The sequence below is a fragment of the Ovis canadensis genome, chromosome 1 (genome assembly GCF_042477335.2).
Source record: "Ovis canadensis isolate MfBH-ARS-UI-01 breed Bighorn chromosome 1, ARS-UI_OviCan_v2, whole genome shotgun sequence".
In the NCBI taxonomy this organism is placed as follows: domain Eukaryota; kingdom Metazoa; phylum Chordata; class Mammalia; order Artiodactyla; family Bovidae; genus Ovis; species Ovis canadensis.
In genome coordinates, this window is record NC_091245.1 from 256089473 (window position 1) to 256112324 (window position 22852).

The 22852-nt window shown below is 40.4% G+C and overlaps 1 protein-coding gene across 1 annotated transcript in view; it reads right to left on the reverse strand.

The window, feature by feature from the left end:
- PCCB (propionyl-CoA carboxylase subunit beta) overlaps nucleotides 1–22852 on the reverse strand; it is a 96058-nt gene that overhangs the window by 45992 nt on the left and 27214 nt on the right. Inside the window, exons 7-9 of the mRNA XM_069565060.1 lie at nucleotides 8771–8879; nucleotides 6313–6433; nucleotides 4652–4733 (exon numbers count right to left, since the gene is read on the reverse strand). Coding sequence (XP_069421161.1) covers nucleotides 4652–4733; nucleotides 6313–6433; nucleotides 8771–8879 — 312 coding nt within the window. The remainder of the gene's footprint in view (nucleotides 1–4651; nucleotides 4734–6312; nucleotides 6434–8770; nucleotides 8880–22852) is intronic.

Genomic DNA, 22852 nt, shown 5'->3' on the forward strand with positions numbered 1-22852 from the left:
ACTCCTCGGAAGGAAAGTTATGACCAACCTAGATAGCATATTAAAAAGCAGAGACATTACTTTGTCAACAGTTCCGTCTAGTCAAGGCTACAGTTTTTCCAGTAGTAATGTATGGATGTGAGAGTTGGACTATGAAGAAAGCTGAGTGCCGAAGAATTGATGCTTTTGAACTGTGATGTTGGAGAAAACTCTTGAGAGTCCCTTGCACTGCAAGGAGATCCGACCAGTCCATCCTAAAGGAGATCAGTCCTGGGTGTTCACTGGAAGGACTGATGTTGAAGCTGAAACTCCAGTACTTTGGCCACCTGATGCAAAGAGCTGACTAATTTGAAAAGACCCTCATTCTGGGAAAGATTGAGGGAGGAGGAGAAGGGGACAACAGAGGATGAGATGGTTGGATGGCATCACCGACTCAAGGAGGCCTGCTGTGCTGTGGTTCATGGGGTCGCAAAGAGTCAGACACTACTGAGCGACTGAACTGAACTGAAAGGTGCCTCTCTCTTCCTTTAAATCTTTTCTTCCCAAGAAGGAATACCCTTCCATGATTGCCTTCTTGATTCTTGTGCATGTTTAAATCTCCCCTCTGAAGTAACTCTTCTAAACTAACAGGACTCTTTTCCAATATTTTCACTCTTACAGTGAACTTTCTGAGTGGTTTCTTCTAAATTCCCTTCTCCTTCTGAGCAACATCTTGACACTTCTTCTCGCTCTCCACAGAGACTTATAGCCAAAACTCAAGAAACAGTCCAACTAGGAAGTGGTATTTATTGTTCCACTCATTTTTATATTAAGTTTATGGTTTCCTGTCTTCCAGTTACAATAAACGCATGGAATTGGTAGGTTTTTTTTTTTTCTTCTTATTGACCTACATACAGTTTTTCAAGGATGTGTACAGTTTTGGATTTAGAAGACCATAACTACCCAGAAATACCACTTTCCCTGCTGCCCTTCTTTCTTAAAAAAAAAAAAAAAAAAATTTAAGACTTTTGTTCTCTGGCCAAATTCCATTACTGGCCAAATATCCATTCTGATCCAATGGATACAGTCACAAAAACATACTGATACACAGAGATGTTTTCTGCATCACTACTGTAAAAGCAAAAACTATAAAAGATTAAACTGTCCATCAGTACAGTGATGCTTAAATAATGTTCCATCCATACAATGGAATAATATACAGCCATCACAATGAATAAGGTAAATCTGTATGTCATGATTGGGAAAGAAAGTGAAAAACAGCAAGGTGTGCAAGTGTCTATAATAATTTTTTTCAGTTAAAAGTAAATATATTGACCCATATTTGACATATAATTTGTTTTCTGAAAGGATACACAAGAAACTTAATAGTAGTTACCTCTGAGAAAGACTGATGAGGAGAGAAATGTTTTGCATTTCCCCTTACATGTTTCTATACTATATCTTCTCCTTTGTACATATTATTTACTTTTATTTTGAAAGGAGAGTGTAGCAGAGACTCCTAAGTATCCACCAAAAATCCAGCTTCCATTTCTACCACTGTAACAGGAACGATGGCCAAATGGCCCTATTTCCTAACCTCCCCTGCAGTTGGATGTGGCTATATCAAAATAAAAGAAAATATATTAAACTTCTGGTTCAAAAATCTGAGAAGGGGAAAAAATGATTAAATGAAAGGAGAAAAGGAGTTAATACAAAAGCAAAAAATAGCCTTAAAAGAGAAACGACTCTGAAAGTTGACCCTTCAAAATACATTAATGAAACATTTCAACTTCTAGGTAACTATCAAGAAAATACAGAATACAAAATGTCAGAAGAGAAAACCACTGAAACAGATTTTGCTGATCTGAGACTATATAACCCTACATAACCCTATGCAGGCAAAATTAAAAATCTGGACAAAATAGGTGAGTCACAGAAAAAAATTTATATACTTTACCCAAAATTTATATACTTTACCCCAGCAAAGATAAAGTTTAGAGACATTAGCATTAAAGAGCAGAGGATGTTATCAAAAAGCCACTCCTCCATCAAAAAATAATAATAATAAAGCACTAGGCACTGACAATTTTACAAGAATTTCTCCCACATTTTTAAAGAGGAGAAAATCCCAATGCTATTCCAGTTGTTCAGTCCATAGAAAAAGAAAGAAAACTTGCACATTCTTATTATAGCACTTTATGAACTGAACTATGTACCGCCTCCTTCCAAATTCATATGTTGAAACCTAACACCCAGTGTGATTATACTTGGAGACGGGACCTTTAAGGAGATAAAGTAAACAAGGTCATAAAGATTCAGGCCCTAGTCCGAAAGGACTGGTGTCCTTTTAAGAGGAAGAACACTTGGGCAGTGTCCACTCAAGCTCCACGACTGTGACGTGGTACTTCCACTCTCAGTATGGACTCAGAGACGCGAAAGTTTTGTTTTTTGCCAAAATCACGTAACAGAATGATCATTTCAGAACTATTTGCAATAGCCTCAAACCAGAATTATCCAATGCCCATCAACAGTAGATAAACTGTGGTCAGTTCATACAAAAGATGAAGAACCATGGGAACAATACACAATGCAACAATGCAGACGAATTTCAATTGTCAAGTTGAAGCAAAGCAGCCAGACAGGTAAGACCACACACTATGTGACTCCATTCCTATAATATACCAAACCAAGAAAAACTAAACTGTGCTATTAAAAGTCAGGATGGTGGTTTCCCTTAAAGGTTTAGGGGGAAACAGTGCCTGGAAGAGAACACCAGGGAGGCTTCTCTGTTTCTCTATGTGATGCATTTGAGCTGCTCTACATAATTTTGCTTTGTTTTTAGGAAGACTTGTAATTGTTAAAAAATTAATAATAATAGTAATGGTTACCTCTGTAACTATAACTATTTAATGCTCTTGGTCCCCTGGAGTTAGCAACTGGAGAAGTCACCAGGAGGGCTGGCATTCAACAGAGGGACAAAACCAGAAGCCAGGTTCCAGAGAGGAATAAAGGAAGAAGAGACATGAGGAGATGGAGGAAAAAGGGAGAAAAGATTGCGGACAGCAGTTAAGCAGAAAAACAGGTAAAGAGGGGCATGTTTTAGACAAGAAGTCCATGCTTGTTCAAACACATTGATTGCCCAGAGGAAGGAGCTGCGAGAGGGAAAAGTTAAACCAGGAAAGAAAGCAAGAGGCCAGATAGACAGGGATAGAGCAAGGAGCCCCGGTGAAGGCACCTCATTCCCTGAGCCTGGGGAGATACAATGTGGGGGGTTGGGAGGGGGATGGTGGTGGGGAGAAATGGCACCTATGGGGGGCTTGAGGAAACTGATGCTCTTAATTTTCTCCATAAAGGAAATGCCAATGTCACGTGATTTGAGTGCGGAGTAGACAAGGAAGTTAGGGTTTGGATTAGGAAGAGTGAAGAAGATAAGACCAGGGGCTGAGGGGAGGTTCACAACACATATTCAAGCCAGGGGCCAGAGAGGCACATCGAGGGCCCAGCTCAGGCTGGAGCAAGGCTCCAGGGCTTCCCCCCAGCAGGCTAGCAACACGGGTGGATGGGCAGATGACTGCAGCCTTGAACCAGGGATGGCGCTCCATAGGATCAAAGGAGAATCGGGGCACTGACAGCAAAGACCCATTTTACCTTATTCACTGTAATTTTGGACCTAAAATTACCCATGCTGGGTATGCTTTTACTCTCTGAATCTCTTACCCAGAGGTGAGGTCGCCAAGGTAGGGTTTTGTCCATCACAGTGTCACTAAGAACAGGGCCTGGCTACTAATATCTGGCACAATGGCAGAGTCCAAGCTGGGCCAGGAAGGAAGTGTCCAGAAGGCACGGAGGGCTCCAGAAGAAAGGGACAGAGACAGTGAGAGACGGACAGGACAACTGTGAGGTGCAGAGAGTAGTGAAGGCCAAGGTCAGAGGAGGGCATGCTGGAGGAAGGGGGCTCACACAGTGCTCAGCAGGCAATGATCCCGGCAACAAGGATCAGCTGCTGACTCACGCTGGCTTCCCACAGCACAGGGGAGAAGGAACAGGTCCCTGGGGGAGCCAGGGCCTTGGGAGAGGCTGACCCCACAGAGCTGCCTGGGCTAAATTAAGCAAGAAGAGCTGAGAGCTCAGAGCACATATGGAAGCAGGAGGGAGACAATGGCCAGGGACAGGCACCTCCAGTTCACTCCAACACCGTCCTCTTCACTTAATGAGCCAGGAACCCACTACACCAAGAAAAAGGTACAAAGGACTCCTGTGCTCCTCAGACCTACACACATATCCCTCAACTCTGGCACGGGATGCCTCGTGAACTCTCCTTTCTCTAGAGAAACAAAACACCCTCTGAGCATGAGACCCCCGACAGCAGTGTGTGAAGAGTCAACCCACCTCAGCTCCAGGCTCTGGACATAGGGCCCCTTCTCCATGGGCCACAGAGTGCCAACTCAGGACCTCCGGGCTCTGCTGGCCCAAATGCTGCCCCTCCCTCAGGTACATCTGAGCCAGTAGGGTGGCCACAGCCGCTGACTCTTCCCACAACATGTTCCTCAGTGCCCTGGTTCTGTGCCACCCCATGGCCTGTCTGTGGTGCCTGCTATGAAGGCGTGTGGGTCCTGCACTTCCTCACTGAGCCAAAGCACAAGGACATGCACACTGCCAAGCCAGCAGACGGACAAACAGGTATGGGACTCACAGCGTGTATGATGTCCACCATGTTGTAGGCTTTGGTAGATTCCAAAGGGACAATTGTGTCAAGCTCAGGAACCAGACGGTCACTTTGGGTAGAAAAAGAAGTAGATTTAATCAACATGGAAAAGCCAGTTGCCCTCTGCGGGTGGTGGGGGATAGGAGAGGGAAATGGGAGAGACAAGAGTTTAGGGGCTGGACTGATTCTGTTCCTGCTGGGCTTGCAAAGCAGTCCTCAAAAGATACATTCCTATGTTACCATCACATTAAAATGAACCTGAGCTTGATATTAACCCAGAAGATCTTCCCATTTTCATTTAGAGGGAAAAAATGAGCTTATTCCCCTGAATGTGGTGATGCCTTCATTTATCCTCTGAACACTTCCTAGATTCCAGGAACTGTACAGGGCACTAAAGACATGTAGTGAACAAGACAATGCCCATCCAATTTTGTCTTGTGGGAACAAGACAATTCCCACACTGGGGTTTTGGGCATCACCCCACCCAGTAACAAAGGCCTCCCTACTGTTCATTAGCTATTTAACTCAGACACATACAGCTTCCCTAGGACTGAATAGAAAGCAGCTATGGCTGGGCCAAGGCAGGCTATTCAGACATGTGTAGGCCCTTGGTCCATAACACCTTCAAAGATGTCCTAAACTTTTCAAGAACCCCCACACAGTGCAGAGGCTCAGAAAAGGAGGCTGTGTCCATTGCTCTGGGCCTTATGACCACTCTCCCTTTCATGACCACACACAGTGGGCCACTGGTTGGGTCCCCTGAGGAGCAAGGCAGGCAGACAGGGAGGGGTCCTGGGGACATGACTCTGGCCCAGACACAGCCCAAAAGGTGGGAGCCCAGGTCCACCCACAGGGGAGGGTCTGAAAATGGTTTCTTCTCAAGGGACACAATTTCAAATCCTTCTGCAGAAGTCGTGTAAGCCAAGTGAGTGCTTCAAAATCAGAGGAAACAAAGCGGAGAAGAAAGCCGCCAGAGGTCGGGAGCAGTGGTTCCCCAGCTGGGCGTCTGGTTCACTCTGTGGAGTGCCCCCACGTCAGGCAGTGGCCCAAATGAGCAACAAGGAAAGTGAAGAAGGTCTTCACAGGGAGGCCAGCAACACGGCCTTCCCCAGGGCTGCTCTAGCTTCTGGCCACAAGCAAGTGTGCATAAGCACATTTCCTAAAGGGCACGTTGTCTGTATCAGTTCACACTGATTTACTTCATGTTAATACAAACAAAATCTATCTCAATTCTGAACAAATTAAGACTGCCAGAAATAATATTTTGGGGCCCCATTTGTTTTAATCCCAAGCTACTTGTCAGGTATTACAGAGAGGAATAAAAATAAAAATAAAAATAAAATCTTCTGTGACTTCACTGGCAGACCAGTGGTTAAGACACCACAATTCCACTGGAGGGAGGACAGGTTGGATCCCTGGCTGGGGAACTAACATCTCGCATGCCACACAGCATGGCCAAAAATAAATTTAAAAAGAAAAGAATTTTAACAAATAAATGATATCTTTCTTGGCTTGTGTACCCAGACATGCCACCACCACACCTACACCTGACTCCACTCCACAATCTACTCCCAGCTGCCCACCAGGGCAGATCCTGGAGATCTAGCCAGAGCAGGGGGGCCAGAGAAGGACCTCAACCTGCAACTCACCTGGGGTCATGGCACTCAAGGACAGGAGCTGGGTCCTGATTGCTGAGAGGCAGGTAGTTGAAGAACTCCCGGAGATTACATAAAGCATCAACATCATTCTCAAATGCCCTGTGGGCCACGCCTGAGAAGACAGGGAGGATGTGATGAGCCAGGGCACCTGTCAGCCCAGAGATGCAGCTTCATGCCCACCTGCCCCTTCTAGGGCAGGCTGGCTGACAGCCCTGTTGCTGCCCACCTCCACTGAGGATGGCATCCCACCACACACCTTCAGGCTGATCCTCTGTCTATGCAGCCTGTTTCTTCTGCTCCAAATCTACACCCCTACAGGGGTCACTCATTACACAAGTTTTTGCCCTAATATCGCCTAGTCACTGGAGTTTCCCCTGGCCCCTCTCCCAAACACAGCCCATTATGTGAATTATATCTCAATAAAGCTATTACTAAAAAATAAATATATATATGTGTGCATAAAGAGCATCTTTTGGGTCTTACTCTAAGACTACAGAGCTGAGTGCATCAGACACAGCTCAAGAGCCTAAGATTCAGGATACCAAATGATGCTTTCAAAGCTAAAATTATGTTATAGAAGAAAATATAATGTCACAAACATTCATTACATTAAGCTGTCAAATGAAAAAACAGGCCACAAAGGAACATTATACACGTATGTTTGAGTATGCAGCTGTATATTCACATCCATCTGCACAAAAAGACTGCAGGGTATAACCAAAAAGTGAATGGTGTTTATCTTTGGATAATAAAATTCCTAGTGATTTTTATTCCTATAGTTTCTAAGTCGTCTACCACAAACATGTAATACTATTGCAGTCAGGGAAAAAATTGCATATTTCATCAAATCTAAGACTCCATCAAGACTCAACATTATTTAGGGTGGGATGGATTGCGAGGTTGGAGTTGACATATAGACACTACTATATATAAAATAGATAACCAATGAGAAACTACTATATAGCACAGGGAACTCTACTCAGTGCTCAGTGGTGACTTAAATGGGAAGGAAATCCAAAACGGAGGGGATGTATATATACACATAGCAGACTCACTCTGTTGTACAGCAGGAATGAACGCATTATAAAACTATACTCTAATTAAATAAATACATACATCTTTGAAAATACCATGGTTCATTTCCAATCATGATATTAATTTAAGAACTTCTGCACTGTGATCTATAAATCTACAATAAAGTCAAGACTGCGAACAAGGGGGAAAAAAAAGTCGCAACATGATTTTATATTCCAGTAAGAAAAAAACTGCTGTCAATTGAGCCCTGAGATAGGAATGTGACAAGCTGTGGGTCAGCAGTGAGAAGTGTGCTGGCTAGAGAGCTGAAAGGACCTGAGAGGTGAGAGAAAGGGGTGTGTCAAGGTGACCCCCACCCAAGATAGGGGAGGAACATCTTCTGTGGGTGGGGGGAAACAAGAGATCTGACTTTTATTTTTTAAGCAAATTTCATCAAACGTTAAGACCTCACGGACATTAAGACATACCTCGACTATATGTACACTAAGAAAGAAATGCTGCAATCAAATGATGACCCAATGCCTTAAGCACAATACAGCGAGGCGCACAGACCATCCACCAGCCTCTCGATGCTCTGAAACCTCTCAAAGAGGCAATTTCTCCCATCTTCAGTTACACTGCTTGCTGTGTGGTACGCAATACTTTCACAACTTGAGGTCTTTTGCCAAGGAATTATGGAATTCCAATCATTATTCCAACAACTGTCTTCTCTAATACCAGATTCCTGCTCTGCTCCCAATTACATGCCTCTGTGTATAAACATAATCTTTCAACGGTGAAAGCAAAGGATAATCTTCCATATGTGACACTTAACCTTGAGGAGGTGAAAAGCTATGACCCAGCTCATGAGCACGCAGGTCTTGACCATGTGCTCACTGGCCAATGGTGACCAGTAAGATGCCACTGACTCTTAAAACATAACCCAACTTTGGCGTAAAAGAAGCCCCACACCAAGGGACTTCCCTGGTGTGGTCCAGGGGCTAAGACTCCCCACTCCCAATGCAGAAGGCCTGGATTCAATCCCTGATCAGGGAACTAGATCCCACATGCCACAACTAAAGATCTTGCTTGCCTCAACTAAGACCCAGCACAGCCAAATAATTATTTTCTTTTTAAAAAGTCACATCAAAATGCAATTTTAAGTTCAGCTATACTCACATGAATCACAGTTCTTACAGCCATCATTCTAGTTAGTTCAACATTTTCAAAGACTACAAAAGCATTAGAAGTACCCCATTAGTTAGCAATTTTGAGCTATAAATCCACATTTATTACTATCTGTAGATAATACATCACACTACAGTCTATTCAAATAAGCTCTGTCGATGAAGCGACATTTGTACCAGACTGTCAGCTCTAGCAACGCCTCCTCTCCATGTCTGACAATAATGAGGTGAGCCTCAAGGCCCCTCACCTGACATGGTGGTGTGGGTCCTGGCGCCCCCGAGTTCCTCCTGAGTAACGTCCTCATTGGTGACAGACTTCACAACGTCAGGGCCAGTGATGAATAAATAGGAGGTGTCCTGAAACCAGAAAATTCCAGAAAGTTCAGTCTCAGAGAAGGTGGTGACATGGTGGCAGAGCCAAGTTAGGATACAGCTCACAGATGCCTAAAGTAAAGACCCATGTTTTGCCTGCCTTGCCATCAAAAAATCTTCATGGCCTGGTTCTCTCTCAGCAAAATGACCTGCAGTGTAGCTAACATTTCAGGGTCATTCATCTGTAGGGCCACACCCTAACAAGTGGCCTGATGCAGACCTTGCTATGCACTAAGGACTTTTCTAAGCACTTCAGCAGACTGTGTCATTAAAGCCTTGGTACTATTATCACCTTATCACTGGTCTGCAGCTTGCCTAAAATGAACCAGTCACTTTAAGTGAAGCCATCTGGAGATAATGATAATAATCAATGTTTGGTGTTCTGAGAGACTGATATGCTTTGATTTCTAGTTTCTAACTTAAAGATAATAAAGACATATTATAAAATATTTAACCAGAATAGGGGATACGGTGGAATGTAAGTCTACATGCCAGCCCTTATTTCCAGGCCTCCAATTTCCATCCCCCAAGGCAACCGCTGTCAGTTTCTCTGACATCCATGCATATGGGAGCATTTATATATTTTTTCCTTCTTATTTTCTCTCCAGCACAGTAAACCACACATTGTTCTGGAACTTCCTGATGATCACTCCACATCAGGATAGTAAAATATGTATCACATATTTACTGATGTCACCTACTGATGGTCTTTTAGATTGTTTCCAGAGTTTTGCTATAGCAAGCAATCTTGCAATAAATATCTTACTACAATTATCTGTCAACTCACTGTTCATGTTCTTTGCCTATTTTCTTACTGGATAGATGTTTTTATATAAAGGACTTTAGTCCTTAGATTATTACCTGTGTGTATTAATCTTTATTTTATGGCTCCGTGGTTTGGAATCTTGCTAGAATGGCCTAGCTAGAAAGGTCTATCTTCTCCACTCTACACATGGACTCAAACACATGTTCATAAGAGCATGACTCATAACAGCCAAAAATTAGTAACAGCCCAATGCCATCAAGTGAATCTCAAAATAATTATCCTAAGTGAATGAATGCTTTTGAACTGTGGTGTTGGAGAAGACTCTTGAGAGTCCCTTGGACTGCAAGGAGATCCAACCACTCCATTCTAAAGGAGATCAGTCCTGGATGTTCTTTGGAAGGATTAATGCTGAAGCTAAAACTCCAATACTTTAGCCACCTCATGCGAAGAGTTGACTCATTGGAAAAGACTCTGATGCTGGGAGGGATTGGGGGCAGGAGGAGAAGGGGACGACCGAGGATGAGACGGCTGGATGGCATCACTGACTCGATGGACATGAATTTGGGTGAACTCTGGGAGTTGGTGATGGACAGGGAGGCCTGGCATGCTGCAGTTCAAGGGGTCACAAAGAGTGAGACACGACTGAGCAACTGAACTGAACTGAAGTGAATGAAACCAGCCCCATAGCACAAAACAAACAAAAAGAGAGTACATAGTGGACGTCCCTAGTGGTCCAGTGGTTAAGAGTCCACCTGCCAATGCAAGCGACATAGGTTCAATCCTGGAAGATCCGTCCTGCAACTAAGCCCATGCATCACAACTACTGAAACCCACGTGCATAGAACTCATGCTCTGCAACAAGAGAAGCCACCACAATAAGAATAGCCACCCACAACTAGAATAGGCCCTGCTTATCGCAACTAGAGAAAGCACATGCACAGCAACAAAGACTCAGTGGAGTCAAATATAAAATAAAATAAAATAAAATAAAATTTTAGAAAACTGTGAATGAAAAAAAGTACATACTTTTTGTATATATTTTGTACATACAAAATGTTATTTTGTAAAATGTCATTTTGTATGATTCTGTTTATATCAACATAATATTCTAGAAAATGCAAATTAACCTAGTGTGATAAAAGCAGATGAACCTGAGGACAGGGCTGGGAGGTAGGAAAGAATGAATTACAATGATACATGAAGAAACTTTGGGAAGTAATGGCTGTGTTCATTATCTTAATTGTGGTCATAGCTTCATGGCTATAAACATGCATCAAAAAACTCTTAATTACACAACTTAAATGTGTACAGTTCACCATATATTGATTATATCTCAAAGCTGTAAAATATGTGGAAATGCAAAGGGTCAAGAATATCCCGTATCCATATGACTTAAAGAAAATAAGGGGGAACAACTTGCTGTACCAGATATTAGCATTTGTTATAAAGCCATTGTTATTGATAGTATCATACTGACTGCCATAGAGATAAGCAAACAGATTGAGAAAGCACAGTAAACACTCTTGATATGTGGACACTTGATTCGTGACATAAATGACATTACAGAGCAGGAAACAATGTTCTTTTCAATATAAGGCTAGATGTCAACTAGGTTCCTGTATTGGAAAAAACTTTCTTTAATAAATCAAACTAGCCTCTATGTGTAAAAGCCACTCCAATTTTAGATGAATATATAAAACACAAAATAAAAAAGCCTCTAGAAAACAGAAAGTATCTTCATGACTTCAGGGTTGGAAAAGCTTCAAGAACTTAAACACACTATCCATAAGGTATTCATTTGACACTGGTTCTCCTATAAAAAGGGCACAGAAGCCAGCTTACAGGGACTCCCACTGGCTAAGGGAAGGACGATTTAAGCATCAAAATAATGATAGTGATGGATTATAAACCACTCAGTAAAATCTGAAATCCATGAACCTATATTAAGTCAATGAAATGAACAAATGCCCAAGAAATACAGGGCTCTTCCTTAAAGTAGAATGCCAATTAACATGAAGCAAGTGGTGGAGCTGGAAAATAACCACCTTGTAAAGATTGGTTTGGACAGGAATAATCGATAGATTAATCAAGGAGCAAAAGTATAACGTGAAACAGTTATATGGCCTCAAAGCATCTTTCCAGTGAGAATCAGCTACGAAGGAAAAACAGTAACTACACAGTGGCGAAACCAGACAACACCAAAACAATGATCAAATTAACATCATCAATGAAGGGCAGATGGCCACCACTTGCCTCCAGATGTGATCATCTAAGCAATACAATATCACTAATGTAGCAGACAGACTGGGATATCTAATCTGAATCTGATCATGAGGAAATGTCAGAACCCAAACTGAGCAACAACCTATGAAATAATTCATTCTGCAGCCTTCAATGTCATAACAAAGAATCTGAGGAATTGTCACAGAGTAAAGGAAATTAATGCAATATAACAACTAAATGCAATATGTGATCCTGAAATAGATCCTGTACTAAAGAAAATGCTATAAAGGACATTTATGGGACAACTGACTGAACTGGAATCTGCTTGGTAAACAAAAGTATTACATCAGATGGACTACATGTTAGTCATATGCAAAACAAGCTTAAGGAATTTTTTAAAATTGAAATCATACAAACTATCTTGTTTGATCACAATGGAATGAAACTGGAAACAGAAAGAAAACTGGAAACTTACAAATAGATGGAAATTAAACATCACACTCTTTAAACAACCAATGAACTAAGATGAAATCAAGGGAAATTTAAAAATATCAAGAAATGAAAACATACAAAAATTTATGAGATACAGCAAAAACAATGCTAAGAGGAGAAATTAAAGCTGTAAACACTTACACTAAGAAAGTTCTGAACCCAACTTTACACCTTAAGGAGCTTAACAAGAAAAAAAGAACTAAACCTAAAGAGCAGAAGAAAGGAAATAAATATTAGAATTGAGATAAGTGAAAAATAGAAAAAAGAGAGGGAAGAAAAAAAATCAGTAAAACCAGAAGTTGGTTTTTCAAAAAGATCAACAAAATTGACAAATATTTAGTAAGATGGATAAATATTTAGCAAAAAGAGACTCAAATTACTAAAATCAGAGATGAAAGTGGGGGGACTTTCCTGGTGGTCCTGTGGTTAAGAATCCACCTGCCAATGCAGGGGACACAGGTTTGATCCCTGCCACAATTACAGAGCCCACACTCTAAAGCCCAGAAGCCACAACGACTGAGGCATGCACACCTAGATCCTGTGCTCTTCAATAAGAGAAGCTACTGCAATTAGAAGCCTACCCATTACAACGAGAGGAGCCCCTGCTCACCTCACTACAACTAAAGAAAGCCCACATACAGCAATGAATATCCAGCACTGCCCAAGACAAAAAAAAAAAAAAATTTTAACAAAATGAAAGTGGAAACATAACTAGTACTTCTACAGAAATAAAAAGATTATAAGAGTCCTATGAACAATTCTATACCAAGAAATTGAATAACCTAGATGATATGGACACATTCCTAAAACATACACTCTTACTACCAAGCCTGAATCATGAAAAAGTAGAAAATCTGAATAGACCTATAACTAGTAAGGAGACTCAATCAGTAATCAAAAACCTCCCCAATAAAAGCTCAAGACCAAGTGGTTTCACCATTGAATTCCACCAAATATTAAGAAAGATTAAACACCAATCCCCTCAAACTCTTTCCAAAAAACTGAAGAGGAGGAAATATCTCTTAATTCATTCTGAGACCCAGCATTACCTTAATACCAAAGCAGACAAAGACACCACAAGAAAAGCACAGCTCAATATCCCATATAAACACTGACATAAAAATACTCAACAAAATACTAGCAGACCTAATCCAACAATATTTTATATGGAATTACACACCAAAACGAAGACTTTTTTTCCTGAAATATAAGGATGGTTGAACACACCAATATCAATGTAATATACCACATTAACAAAAAACAAAGAAAAAAATTACATGATCATCTCAATGCAAAAAAACCTGACAGAATTCAACACTCTTTCATGATAAAATATTCAGAAAACTAGAAAGAAACTACTTCAACATGATTAAGGTTATATATGGAAAACCTACAGCTAACATACTCAATGGTAAAAGATTAGAAGCTTTCCTCTAAGAATGGGTACAAGGTAAGGATGCCTGTTTTCTCATTTCTATTCAACATAGACCTAATCAAAAAAGAAAAAAGAAAAAGGCATCTAAATCAGAAAGAAAGAATAAAATTATCTGTTTGCAGACAACATGGATTTTATATGCAGAAAACCCCAAAGATTACATACAAAGTTAGAATGAACAAATTAAGCTGCAGGATACAAAATTAACACATCAAAATCAGTTGCATTTCTGTACACTAACAATGAAAAATCTGAAAAGGAAGTTACAAAAACAAGTTCATTTACAATAGCTTCTAAAAGAATAAAGCACTTAGGAATAATGCAAAAAGGCAAAAAATGAAAACTTGTACAATGAAAATTACAAAACATTTCTGAAAGAAATTAAAGAAGACATAACGGAAAAGACAGCTATTTGTGGATTGAAAGACTCAATATTGTTATAATGTCAAAACTACCAGAAGGAATATACAGATTCAATGTCATCCCTATCAAAATCCCAATGACATTTTTGAAGAAATAGAAAAATCCATCCTAAATTTGATGTGGAGCCTCAAGAGACTCTGCATGTAGTCAAACAATATATTTTTTTAATTACAAATATCCTTTATGAATATTGACATAGGAATCCTAGACAAAATATGCACAAACCAAAGGAGAACATTAAAAGGTTTATACACTATAATCAAGTGGGATTTATTCCTGGAATTTGAGAATGGGTCAACAGATAAAAATTAATCAATGTGATATGCCACCTTAATAGAATGAAGGAAAAAAAAAAAAAACCAAATCATCTCAATTGATGCAATAAAAGAATGACAGTCAAACAATTTTTAAAATGAACTAAGTTGGAGATCTCACACTTTCTGACTTCAAAACCTACTACAAAGCTATAAAAATCAAAACAGTGTGGAACTGGCATAACAGCAGACATACAGACCAATGGAACAGAATAATTAGCCCAGAAATAAACCCTTCCATACTTGGTCAAGTGGTTTTGAACAATGATCCTTAGACCATTCAATGGAGAAAGAACAGTCTTTCCAACAAATGGTGCTGGAATCCAGCGTTATGCTGGAATCCTGGGCATATATTCAGAGAAAACTCTAATTCAGAAAAAATACACACACTACAGTATTTATAATAGCACTATTAACAACAGCCAAGACATGGAAGCAACCTAAATGTCCATCAAGAGATGACTGGATAAAGAAGATGTACTAAATATATACAATAAAACACTGCTGCTGCTACTGCTGCTAAGTCGCTTCAGTCATGTCCGACTCTGTGCGACCCCATAGACGGCAACCCTCAGCCATAAAAAAGAATGAAAGACATCCCTGGTGATACAGTGATTAAGACTCCATGCTTCCACTGCAAAAGGCACAGGTTCAATCCCTGATGGAGAACTAAGATCCCACATTCTACTTAGTATGGCCAAAATTTGTTTTACTAAAAATAAATAATAAATAAAAGAATAAAATAATTGCCATTTGCAGCAACATGGATGGATGTAGACATTATCATACAAAGTGAACCAAAGAAAATAAAGTTAGTTTCTCAGTTGTGTCTGACTGTTTGCAACCCCATGAACTGTAGCCTGCCACTGTCCTCTGTCATTAGAATACTCAAGAAAGACTACTGGAGTGGGTTGCCATTTCCTTTTCCAGGGGATCTTCCCAACCCAGGAATCAAACCAGGGTCTCCTACACTGCAGGCAGATTCTTTACCATCTGAGTCACTAGGGACTAAGAGAAAGACAAATATCATAGGATATTACTTATATGTGGAATCTAAAATATGATACAAATGAACTTATTTACAAAACAGAAACAGACCCCTAGATATAAAAAACAAGTCTATGGTTACCAAAGGGGAAGGAGTAGGGAGAGGAAAAAATTTGGAGTTTGGGACTGACAGATACACACTACTATATATAAAATAGGACAGCAAGGACCTACTGTAGAGCACAGGAAAGTAAATTCAATATCCTGTAATAAACTATAATGAAAAAAAATACTGCTGGGAAAACTAGATCAGTCAGTCAGTCAGTTCAGTCTCTCAGTCGTGTCCGACTCTGCGACCCCATGAATCGCAGCACGCCAGGCCTCCCTGTCCATCACCAACTCCCAAAATTCACTCAAACTCACGTCCATAGAGTCGGTGATGCCATCCAGCCATCTCATCCTCTGTCGTCCCCTTCTCCTCCCGCCCTCAATCCCTCCCAGCATCAGGGTCTTTTCCAATGAGTCAACTCTTCGCATGAGGTGGCCAAAGTATTGGAGTTTCAGCTTTAGCATCAGTCCTTCCAATGAACACCCAGGACTGATCTCCTTTAGGATGGACTGGTTGGATCTCCTTTCAGTCCAAGGGACTCTCAAGCGTGTTCTACAACACCATAGTTCAAAAGCATCAGTTCTTCGATGCTCAGCTTTCTTCACCGTCCAACTCTCACATCCATACAAGACCACTGGAAAAACCATAGTCTTCACTAGACGGACCTTTGTTGGCAAAGTAATGTCTCTGTTTTTTAATATGCTATCTAGGTAATGATAACTCTGTATGTGAGACAGCAAAAGAGACACAGATGTATAGAACAGTCTTTTGGACTCTGTGGGAGAGGGAGAGGGTGGGATGATTTGGGAAAATGGCATTGAAACATGTATAATATCATATGTGAAACGAATCACCAGCCCAGGTTCTATGCATGATACAGGATGCTTGGGGCTGGTGCACTGGGATGACCCAGAGGGATGGTATGGGGAGGGAATTGGGAGGGGGGTTCAAGATGGGGAACACATGTACACCTGTGACAGATTCATGTTGATGTATGGCAAAACCAATATAATACTGTGAAGTAATTAGCCTCCAATTAAAAGAAATAAATTTATATTTAAAAAACCTGATTAGATAGAAATTGAAAAAAATTAATGTGCTATCTAGGTTGGTCATAACTTTTCTTCATGCAAAAACATGAAATTGGACCTTATGTAATACCATGTACAAAAATTAACTCAAAAGGACCAAACATAAGAGCTAAAACTATACAACTTAGAAAAGAAAAAGGGGAAACTCTGTGACACTGGATTTGGCAAGATTTCTCAGGTATGACAATGAAAGCAGAGATAACAAAAGTACACAGACTTCATCAAAATTAAAATCTTTTGTGCAAAAAACACTAACAGAATAAAAAAGGAGCCCACAGAATGGGAGGAAATATTTTCAAAGATGTATCTATTAAACTGTAATATCAGAATATGTAAAGAACTTCTACAACTCAACAACAACAAAAACAATCCAATCAAGAAGACATAGACATCTCCAGAAAAAGATATGTGAAAGTGAAAGTGTCAGTTGCTCAGTCATTCCCAACTCTTTGCGACCCCATGAACTGCAGCCCACAAGGCCCCTCTGCCATGAGATTTTCCAGGAAAGGATACCGGAGTGGCTTGCCATTTCCTTCTCCAGGGGATCTTTCCAACCCAGGGATCAAACCCATGTCTCCTGCACTGCAGGCATGTTCTTCACCAAATGAGCTATCATGGAAGCCCCTACCAATGGCAAATAATATGAAAAGAGGCTCAACATCACTAATTATATTAGGAAATATAAATGAAAACTACAACGAGATACCACTTCACACAAACTAAGATAGCTATCATCAAAACAGAAAACAAGTGCCAGCAAGGATGTGGAGAAGATGGAACTTTTGTGCATTGTTGGTGGGAATGTAAAATGGTACAGCCACTGTGCCATTGTGATGTTCCCTCAAAAGATTAAACAGAATTACCATTTTGTTGAAAAGGCAAAGATAGGACATTGAAAGATGAACTCCCCAGGTCGGTAGGTGCCCAGTATGCTACTGGAGATCAGTGGAGAAATAACTCGAGAAAGAATGAAGAGAAGGAGCCAAAACAAAAACAACATCCAGTTGTGGATGTGACTGGTGATAGAAGCAAAGTCCAATGCTGTGAAAAGCAATATTGCATAGGAACCCGGAATGTTACATCCATGAATCAAGGCAAACTGAAGTGGTCAAAGAGGAGATGGCAAGAGTGAAAGTCGCATTTTAGGAATCAGCTAACTAAGATGGATCAGCTAACTAAGATGGACTGGAATGGGTGAATTTAACTCAGATGACCATTATATCTACTACTGTGGGCAAGAATACCTTAGAAAAACTGGAGTAGCCATCACAGTCAACAAAAGAGTCCGAAATATAGTGCTTGAATACAATCTCAAAAATGACAGAATGATCTCTGTTTGTTTCCAAGGCAAACCATTCAACATCACAATAATCCGAGTCTATGCCCCGATCAGTAATGCTGAAGGGGCTGAAGTTGAACACTTCCATGAAGACCTACAAGACCTTCCAGAACTAACACCCCCAAAAATTGTCCTTTTCATTATAGGAGACTGGAATGCAAAAGTAGAAAGTCAAGAAACACCTGGAGTAACGTGCTGCAATTCATGGGGTCGCAAAGAGTCGGACACGACTGAGCGACTGAACTGAACTGAACTGAACTGAAGGGTACAGAAATGTAACAAATTTTTACCACATTAACCATTTCTTATGTATATTCTATACTTTTTTTTGAAGTATTATATCTGGACTTCGCTGATGGCTCAGTGGTTAAGAATCCACCTGCCAGTGCAGGAGACACTAGCTGGATCCTAGGTCAGGGAAGATCCCATGTGCCTCGAAGCAAATAACCCCACGCACCGTAACAATTGAGTCTGTGTTCTAGTGCCTGGGAGCTGCAACTACTAAGCCATGTGCCGTAACTACTGAAGCCCACACGGCTACAGCCCAAGCTTCACAACAAGAAAGTAGCCCCTGCAATGAGAAGCCCAAGCACCACAACAAGAAGGTAGCCCCAGCTCACTGCAACTCGAGAGAAACATGTGCAGCAGAGACCCAGCACAGTCAAAAATTAGTCAACAATTTTTTAAAAAGTATTATATCAGTGTTAAACTTCTAGAATTTAACAACTGGTTATATAAGTTCTTAAGAATTATACACTGAAACATTAAAAAGGTAAAGGGACATGATATATATATCCCATTCTCAGTTAAGAATTCTGTACATTTGAAATTTCGAGATAAGATTTCTTTTTTAATTCTGCCCAAAGGATAGCATTGAGACAGAAAACTTCACAGAGTTGGAGAAAACAGGTGCAACATACATAGTTGATACTTATATCCAGACCATATAGAGAACTGCTAAAAACCAGTAAGAAAAAAACGAATACCTCAATCTTTAAAAAAATGAATACCTCAATCACTGGCAAAACCAATGAACAGGCATGCCACAAAAGAAACACAGAAATGAATTCCCTGGCAGTCCAGTGGTTAGACTCCTTGCTTTTGCTGCCAAGGGCCCGGGTTCAATTCTTGGTCAGGGAACTAAGGTCCCACAAGTCACACAGCATAGACAAAATATAAATAAATAAAAGAAACATGAAAAGGATTCAACCTCGTCAGTCATGTAAATGCAAATTAAGACAAGAAGAGACCACATCACATGTAAACTGGCATGAATTAAATTACGTCAATACAAGTGCTGGCAAGGACATTAGTTCAGTTCAGTCACCCAGTCATGTCCGACTCTTTGCGACCCCGTGGACTGCAGCACGCCAGGCTTCCCTGTCCATCACCAACTCCCGGAGCTTGCTCACATTCATGTTCTTCAAGTCAGTGATGCCATCGATGCAGTTGGCAAGGACATAGAACAAGTGAAATTCTCACACACTACTAGCAGAAGTGTACCTTGCTGCAACTTCTTGGTAACAAGTGTTACCTAGAAAAGCTGAAGATATGTACATTCTATGACCTTGAGAAACTGAGACACGTATGCAGCAAGATACACGTGTAAGAATGCTTACATCAGCATGATCTGTAATGGCTATACCACTACTAAAATGAAATACTTTTACAAAGTACATGGATAAACCTTAAAAGCACGAGTCACAGTCACACACGAAAGAATGTATATTTACTTTAAAGGTAAAATAGGCAGCATTACCCCACTGTTTAGTGAGACATAAATAAAATTTTAAACCAAAAAGCAAAGCAAATGTTTAAATTACCATAAAAGTTGAAATAAATACTTCTAGGCAGGATAGATAAGAGACAATAGTGATTAGGAGGGTAATGAGAGCAGGGTTCCTGGAGGGCCATTTCTTTCTTTTTTTTAATTTTTGGGCTGAGCTGAATGGCATATGGGATCATAATTCCCTGACCAGGGATCAAAACCACACCCCCTTGCAGTGGCAGCACAGAGCCTTAACCACTGGACCACCAGGGCCATTTCTCGATCTGGGTATTATATACATGAATCTGTACTTAATAATAACTGCTTTACATACTTTATCTACTTCCCTGAGTATGTACTACATTAGAAAATTTAAAGCGTTCAAAATTTGGGGGACTTCCCCAGTGGTTCAGTGGTTAAGAATCTGCCTGTCAATTCTGGGGACATGGATTCCATCCCTGCTCCAGGAAGATCCCACATGCTGAGCGGCAGCTAAGCCCATGTGCCACAACTACTGAGCCTGTGTTCTAAACCCCGTGCACAAGACAAGCCACTGCAATGAAAGGTCCACATGCCTCAACTAGGCAGTAGTTCCTGCTTGCCCCAATTAGAGAAAGTCTCTGCACAGCAAGACCCAGTGCAGCCAAAAATAAAAATAAACAAACAAGTAAATAAATAGAGTATTTAAAAATTTTTAAATTAACTGGGAGAGGAGGCTGAGACAGAAGCAGGAAAATCAGTTAGAAGGATTCTGCAATAACCCTCAATGGGGTGTTTGACTCAAAGTAATGGCAGTGTAAGTAATAAGACGTACATGCCAATTTGATTATGCTTTAGATTATATCCTAAGGTAGAGCAAATATGATTTCTGACTGATTGAACTTGGAATTTGACAGAAAAATATGAGTCAAAATTATGCCAATGTTTTTGACCTGAGCCAATGGAAAGCTGGTCTTGCCATTTATTGAGACGAGGAAGGCTACAGAAGAGCACTTTGGGAAAGGTTCATGAAAGATCTAAAACTATCCATTTTGAGAAACCCATTAAAGTCCAGATGGAAATGTTGACAAATGTTGACTAAACTGAATGTTTAGTCCTGGAGTTCAGGAGACAGTTCCATCCTAAAGAAATAGGTCTGAGAGCTATCAGCACATAGATATTTAAAGTCTTGAGATAGGATAAGATCACCAAGGGAATGAGAGAATTGCTAGAAAAAAAAAAAAGAGAGTATAGTGCCCTGATGTTTCAAAGAGGAAGAAGTGGCGAGATGTGTCAAGTGCTGCTAGAAGATCAAGAAACATGAGGATTGAGAAACGTCCACTGGATTTAGTGATACAGAAATCGTTGATGTCTTTGATAAGAGAAACTGATATTATCAATGACCCTGAATAGAATAATATCCTTTTCATCCTAAATTAAATGTCTAAGTATATTTGGCTTAGATGGTAAAGAACCTGCCTGTAATGCAGGAGGCCGAGGTTTGGTCCCTGAATTGGGAAGATCCCCTGGAGAAGGGAATGACAACCCACTCCAGTATTCTTGCCTGGAGAATTCCATGGACAGAGGAGCCTGGCAAGCTACAGTCAATGGGGTCAAAAAGAATCAGACATGACTGAGCGACTAACACACACAAGCATATTTAGATTTATTTCTCAATTCTGTTCTGTTCCCTGGTCCACTTATTTACTACAGAGAAGGCAATGGCAACCCACTCCAGTACTCTTGCCTGGAAAACCCCATGGACAGAGGAGCCTGGTAGGCTGAAGTCCATGGGGTCACTAAGAGTCGGACATGACTGAGTGACTTCACTTTGACTTTTCACTTTCATGCATTGGAGAAGAAAATGGCAACCCACTCCAGTGTTCTTGCCTGGAGAATCCCAGGGACGGGGGAGCCTGGTGGGCTGCCATCTATGGGGTCGCACAGAGTCGAATACGACTGAAGCGACTTAGCAGCAGCAGCTACTTATTTACAAACTGACCAAACAGCTTTAGTTATTTTAGCTTTATCATGTATTTTCTCCCCTGGCAGCACTAACCCTTCATTGCACTTCCTTCATGGTATGTCTATTTTTACACTGTGGTTTTCCCCCTAATATGAACTTTATATTTACCTGTCTAGTCCTTTAAAGGAGAATCTGCTAGCATTTTTACTGTACTCTCATTAAATACATGGGAAATTTAAGATGCAGACTGCTTAAGGCTTAATGATTAGTTGTGGAGGACGAGAAAGAGGAGGTAGTACCAATATGTAGGTATTAAAATTCTACCAGTGAAGAATGGAATTCAGTTCAGTTCAGTTCAAACACAGGATTAAAAGACAAAGCATACAAAGTCAACATAGAAATCAGCTATTCTTTTACATACTATATACAAAATATACACTATATACCAAATATCTGAGAAAGAAATAAAACCAGCCTGTTCACAACAGCATCAAACAATTACAATAATTTAACCAAGGAATTGAAAACTATAGGACTTTGATGAAAAACACCAAAGAAGACACAAATAAGTGGGGGAGGGGAACCCATGTTTATGGATAAAAATACTGTCAAAATGTTCATACTACCCAAAGCCATCTATAAATTCCAAGCAACTCCTATCAAAACTGCAATGGCTTTTTTCAAGAGAAGTCTGTCATGGCATAAAAAGGGAAACACAGACTAATGGAACAGAATCAAGAGCCCAGAAACAAGCACTCACATATACAGTCAATGAATACTTGACAAGTGAGTCAAGAATACTCAGTGAGGAAAAGATAGTCTCTTCAGTAAATTTACAATGCGAAAACTGGATAACTGCATGCAGAAGGTGAAACTGGACTTGGACCCATATTACACCTCTCACAAAAATTAACTTAAAATGAATTAGCAACTTAAAAACCTGAAGCTGTAAAACTTCTAGAAAAAAAACACAGGGGAAATACTCCCTAATACTGGTCTTGGCAATAATTTTATGTAAGACACCAAAAGAGGATGCAACAGAAGTAAAATAAATGTGAGGTTTCCT